Raw genomic sequence first — 5,827 nt, 5'->3', positions numbered from 1 at the left:
CGCCTCCCCCGGTGCGCCCCCCCCCCCGCCAGTCCCGGCTGATGTACCACGGGCCGTTCGCCCAGGCTGGAAAAGGAGCAGAGGGCGAGTGAGAGGGGCAGCAGTGTGTGGGGTGAGCTGAGCCCCCAGCACCTGCTCTGAGACCCACAGGAATGCTCCAAAGGATCCCAGCCTGGATGGGATGTGTGACAGTGACACAGGCCAGGCAGAGCCAAGAGCAGCCCTCCACCCCACTTTTGGCTGGGATCAGCTTTGTGCTGCTGAGCCCCCCTTCTCCTCCTCTCCATCTTTCATTCCCCTTGCCCAGGGCTGGGGTTTTCCTGTGGCATCTCCAGCTGCAGTGATAATAAACAGTCCCCAGCAGTGACACTGTGGTGTGAGGTGGCTGGTGATGGGCTCGGTAATGTGCGTGGGAATTGGGGTTCTGTGGGAGGTGCAGCTGTGGCCTAGGGGGTTCCTGTGCATGGCCTGGGCAGGACACGATGGCTCCAGGTACTGCTCCCTCCCTCCTCCCTGGCTGTCTGCATCCTTCATGCCCTGTCAGTGCCCGCTGTATTGGTACCCGCCAGCCCTTTCCCCCGGGGGCTGGCCCAGCCCTTACGCATCCTGCTGCCAAAGAGGAGCTGGAAAACATCCTCCCAGCTGTCCCGGTTCATGAAGGCGTAGTGCTTGAACACCGTGGAGGGGGAGGACTTCTCGCAGTCGGCCTGCGTGGGCTGCTGGGCAAAGTCGTAGGACCAGTAGTACTTGTCTAGGAGAGGATGAGTAGGGCGTTAGTGGGGGACAAGCACTGCAGGGGGAGCAGCAGAGGAGTGTCCTGCCTGTGCCCAGTGATGCCAGGCTCTGCCAGGAGGAAAGGGGCTGCCCCCTCTTACCCTTGAAGAAATAGACTCTCTCATTGCCATGGTAGCTGTGGGCAGGGAGAGCGAACGCCGCATCCACGTTGTTCGGGATGCCCTCAAAGCCCTCGGAGATGTCCCGTGGGTACCCAGGGTCCAGGGCTCCGTCATCAAAGCGCCAGTACTGGGTGCCCTGGGGGGTGGTGGACAGAGAGGGGTTACGGGTGCAACATCCCCCAGCCATGTGTCTGCCAGGAGGAGCAAGTGGATGCTGGGGAGCCCCATCACGAGGCTGTGGCTGCTTGGGGTCCCAGACCAGCCACGGCGATTTGGGGTATCTGGCAACCACTGTGTGTGTGGGTGCATGGGAGGTGCCATTAGGGGATATAGGGTGGGTTGTGCTGGCCACCCTAGGAGTACCCCTGCAGCTCACCTTGAAGAGGTAAGTCTTGCCCTGGCAGTTGATGCGTGTGAAGGCTGCATCGATGGGGCCCTCAATGCCCCAGACGTCACTGATGAGCTTGGGGTAGCCAGGCTTCACGCTGCTCTTGTCCAGCTCGTAGAAGTACTTCCCTGGGGAGAGAGGAGAGGTGGGGGCAGCAGGAGAGACTGCAGACACCAGCATGGGGTGACAGCGTGGCAGCGTGTCCCACGTGCCTGGGGAAGGTCCCCAAAGTACCTCGGAAAGCGTAAAGGGAACCGTTCTTCAGGTCGGTGAAGGCATCAAAAGGTTTCCCGCTGCACAGCTCCTCAGGCTCCTCGGGCCCGTCTGGGGTGGTGCCAGGCAGCTCTGGCAGTGTCTCCTCAGGGTTTGGCTTGCTTTCTGGCGTGGTCTCCACCAGCACTGGGTCCGTGGGCAGCTCTGTGGGGTCTGCCACGGGCACCTCGTCCGTGACGAATTCGACAGTGAGGTTGTAGTCCAGGTAATCGTCCTCCGGCAAGGCAAAGACGTCTCCCCGGGTCACTGCAGGAGGGAGAATGTTGGTTCCCACTGGGTTTGGGTGCAGGAGATGCTCCCTCCCAGGCAGTGCAGATTTATAGAATCATGGAATCGTTAAGGTTGGAAAAGCCCTCCAAGATCACCAAGTCCAAGATCACCTCCAAGATCACCAGCGCTGCCAACACTAAACCATGTCCCCAAGTGCCACAAGGACACTTTTTCCAGAACACTTCCAGGGATGGGGATTCCACCTGGGCAGCCTATTCCAATGCCTGACCACCCTTTCAGTGAATACATTTTTCCTACTCTCCAATCTAGCCAAATAGCACAGATCCCACACTGCAGATGGCAATGGGCCAGCTCCCAAAAACCCCTTGTGCTGCAGCAAATCCTGGTGCTGACTTCACCCTGCGGGCACGGGTGGGTGCAGAGCTGCCCCAGCACAGACCCTCTGAGCTCCACAGTGTGGGGCACCCACAGCCACCCCATTCCCTGGCCAGGAAGGTGGCCATGGGGACTGTACCTTTGGCTTTGCAGACAGTGGAGTAGTCGCTGCAGCAGCTCTGGTAGTACACACAGAGGGTGTCACACTGGCACTTGTGCCCTGCATCGAAGCCTTCTTCGCAGCGGCCCTCGCAGGAGTCTGCAAAAGCCACCCCACAGCTCAGGAGGAGTAATGTAGGGTGGGGCACTGGGGCCTGTGCCTCCCCCCCAGCCCAGCCCCAGGAGTGAAAACAAACTTGGGGATGCCCTGGTTGGGGGTACCCCACCTCTTCATGGTCAACTCCATCACCAGGGGTTTCAGAGGCTCCTTGCCCTGCTCCCACCCAGGTCCTGCTGGGATGGGAGCCACGGGCTGGGCTGTGCCATGGTCCCAGCTCCATGCTGGCAGCCCAACTGTGGGATGGGCAGGGATTTGCCAAGGCACCATTGACACCCATGTGCTGCCCACTTGCTTTCTCCCCATGCTGCAGGGTACAGCCAATGTAGCCACGGCCACCAGCCCCTCCCTCTCCACCCTTCCTGGGCTGCCCAGCCCCTCCATCAGCCCAGGAGCTGCTCTTGCTCCATCCCCAAAGCACCTGGTGTGGAGTTGGCTGGCTAAAGCTCACCTTCTGCAGCATGAGTGGTGGCGAGCAGGGCCAGCACAAGGGCAGGGAAGAGCAGCCTCATCCTGTGTGTCCGGGAGCGCAGCCCTTCTGCGACTGTGCGGGCTGGAGCACGGCAGAGCCCCAGCATCCACTGTTTGCTCAGCCTGCCCCGGCAGGAGAAAGCAAACAGCCCAAGGTCAGAACAGGGGAAAAGGGGCAGAGATGATCTCCCACTCAGCTTTCCCCACAGTCCTGGTGTGTTTGGGGGGGACAGGACTCCCCACGCTCAGAGGCAGCTCCTCCCCAGCCCTGGTGCAGGTCGGGCACTGTTCAGAGAGTGGGGAGGGACAGCAGGCCAGAGCCAGGAACCAGTTTTGAGGTCCTGCCACACTCATTTCATAACATCCCTCATGGTGTAAAAGCTCCCAGCTGCCTCCCAGGCTGGTCTTGGCAAGACAAAAACCCAAATGAAGTGGGATGGGGGAGCGATGCTCAGAGGATAAAGGCAAAAGCCCCGGGCTTACGTTTGCCCAAAATGTCACCATTTTGGAGGGCTTATTCTCGGGATTTCAGCTTTCTCAATGTCAAGGCTGGGAACAGACCTGGGGAGCCCCAAGGCACGGTGGTTTGGGATGGGGAAGGTGCCACCTCTGTGCACAGGAACCAGAGGCCAGAGGTGAGTGGCCGGGGGCAGGAGCCCTCTGCACTTTCACTGCAGAAGGCAAACAAAAGCCTGTGTATTTTGCTCCCATCATTCCCCTTCCAACCAATCTTTTCAGTTACTAATTAATGTCGACTCAGCTCTTTTGGCAGTTCCTGATAAACTCTGGGATGTTTATTTAATCAGGGGCAAGGAGCAAATGCAGATGACGCTGCAGCAATTCTGCCTCTTCTGTCTCTGCTGGGACAGGAGCTCCATGGGATCTGTCCCAGCCCTTGGGCAGGAGTGGTGCAGCTTTGGGCTTTAAGTGATGCAAGATTTTGGGGGAGAGAAACCCGAGCAGGGTGCCCACTTCCCCAGGGGTCTTTCCTCTGCCAGCTCAGACACAGGCAGTTCCTGGCATCGTCTGCTCCTGGCATCTTGCTGGAAAGAGCTTTATTTGGTTTTGAGACAGGCATTTCCACCTGGAAGCCCTGGGGAGCTGAGGGCAGCTACCAGCCACGGGCTTGTGGCGCAGAACTTCTGCAGCCCTCACCCCACTCCTTGTCCCCTGGCCTCAGCTATGGCAGGGCTGGCATTGTCCCCAAGTGCCAGCACTACGGCTTCATCCCATCCCTGTTGAACCAATCCTGGGGGGCAACAGCCCTGGGAGGGTTCAGGCTTGCAGGAGGCTCTGGGGGAGAAGGGCTGGGCACTGTTTGAGCTGCTTTGGCTGATCAGCTAAGACAAAACTCCCTCCTGCTGCTCCAGGCTCCCAACCAGCGGCCACAGACCCATGAAGGCTCAGCGAGCCCTTCTCTGCCAGGAGGAGATCCCAGGAGAGGGGTTGGTTGGATAAAGTGGCCCCGGGGAGATCCTGCAGCCAAGGGCTGAGCAGAGCCAGTGGGGAGAACTCAGGAAATGCGGCTGATCCCCCAGGACAAACCTGGGAACCGCTGCAGTTCCAGAGCCCAGGCTGCTGGGTCTGGAAATCCCTCCCAAAAAGCAAAGCAAAGCAAAACTAAAAGCAAAGCAAAGCAAAGCAAAGCTCTCTGGGCTAGTCAGGACAAGCCCAAGGGAATGGTTTGAATTCTGCTGCCCCCGGGCAGCAACCCCCTCTGCTGCTCTGCACTGCAACGGCCCGTATGGTTACCCCTGATTAACAATCATTTATCAGGAAAATCCTTACTGGTTCTGTGCCGAGCTTCTCCCGCAGTTTTGTGCTGCTCGGGATGCCTTGTTTGCCGAGCTTCCCTGTGGGATGATGTCTCTTTCCTCTGTCTGTCCCTTCGTAGTGGATTCAGAGAGGATTAAGAGCGACTCTGTCACATCCAAACATCAACCTGAATTTAAGGCTCAGGCTGACCTGGCAACAACCTGGTTTTGGAGCCAAGGATTTAAGCTGCTCCTCCCAGCACATCCGAGAAATGCCCAAAGCATTTAAGCATTTCTGCCCTGAGCACGTCTGGCCTGGAAAAAAGAAAACAAAAGAGACCCAGGCTGCCTCTACTCTTTCTTTTATCATGCAAATCTCGAGCCCACCCAGAAGAGCTGCTCTGAATTTCCTCCAAGCAGTGGGTATTTTCCCCCTGCTGATACCAAACGGGTTCAAAACACTGTGCCAGGGTGGTCACAACCTCACCGTGACCACCACGGTGCCCGGTCCCCTTTGCCTCCACCCTGTGCCCCCTGGCTGGTCACAGAGGGTCCTGAAGAGATGTGCTGCAAGATCAGCGTGGGGGTCCCTGCCTGCCATGGAAGCGACACCGCAGCAGCAGCTCGGGCACAATGGGGGGATTTTGGCCCTGGGGACAGCTGGACAAGCCCCAGCTCAGGAGGGACAAGGGGGGTTGTGGAATAGAATAGTTTGAGTTGAAAAGGAAGGACTGTCTAGTTCCAGTTCCTGCCATGGGCAGGGACACCTTCCACTAGACCAGGTTGCTCCAAGCCCCGTCCAACCTGGCCTTGGACACTTTCAAGGTTGGGACATCTACAGCTTCCCTGAACAAGTACCTCGCAAGTAAAAATGCTCTCCTAATATCTAATCGAAATCCCTCATCTTTTATTTTAAAACCGTTCCCCTTTGTCTTATCGCTATCTATTCACGTAAAAAGTCACTTTCCCTTTTTTTTTTTTAAGAGCCCTATTTAAGCACTGAAAGGCCACAACCACAGAATCACAGAATTTAGGTTGGAAAAGCCCTCCAAGACCGACTCCAGCCGTCATCCCGGCACTGCCAAGCCCCCCCCCGAACCATGTCCCCAGGAGCCACATCCACGCTTCTATTAGATCCTTCCGGGGCTGGTGGCAGGAGGGG

At 58.0% G+C, this 5,827-nt stretch overlaps 1 protein-coding gene across 1 annotated transcript in view; it reads right to left on the bottom strand.

The window, feature by feature from the left end:
• Positions 1-4,935, bottom strand: part of VTN (vitronectin) — a 6,018-nt gene extending 1,083 nt beyond the window's left edge. Inside the window, 9 exon segments of the mRNA XM_017743078.1 lie at positions 267-281; positions 500-578; positions 580-751; positions 876-1,032; positions 1,273-1,412; positions 1,519-1,803; positions 2,303-2,422; positions 2,892-3,034; positions 4,700-4,935. Coding sequence (XP_017598567.1) covers positions 267-281; positions 500-578; positions 580-751; positions 876-1,032; positions 1,273-1,412; positions 1,519-1,803; positions 2,303-2,422; positions 2,892-3,018 — 1,095 coding nt within the window. The 5' untranslated portion in view covers positions 3,019-3,034; positions 4,700-4,935.
• Between the last annotated feature and the right edge of the window lie 892 nt (positions 4,936-5,827).

This window comes from Corvus brachyrhynchos, unplaced genomic scaffold, assembly GCF_000691975.1.
Source record: "Corvus brachyrhynchos isolate BGI_N302 unplaced genomic scaffold, ASM69197v1 scaffold99, whole genome shotgun sequence".
Taxonomy (NCBI): Eukaryota; Metazoa; Chordata; class Aves; order Passeriformes; family Corvidae; genus Corvus; species Corvus brachyrhynchos.
Note: the sequence above shows the minus strand (reverse complement) of the source record. Positions and strands in the feature narration are given on the sequence as shown.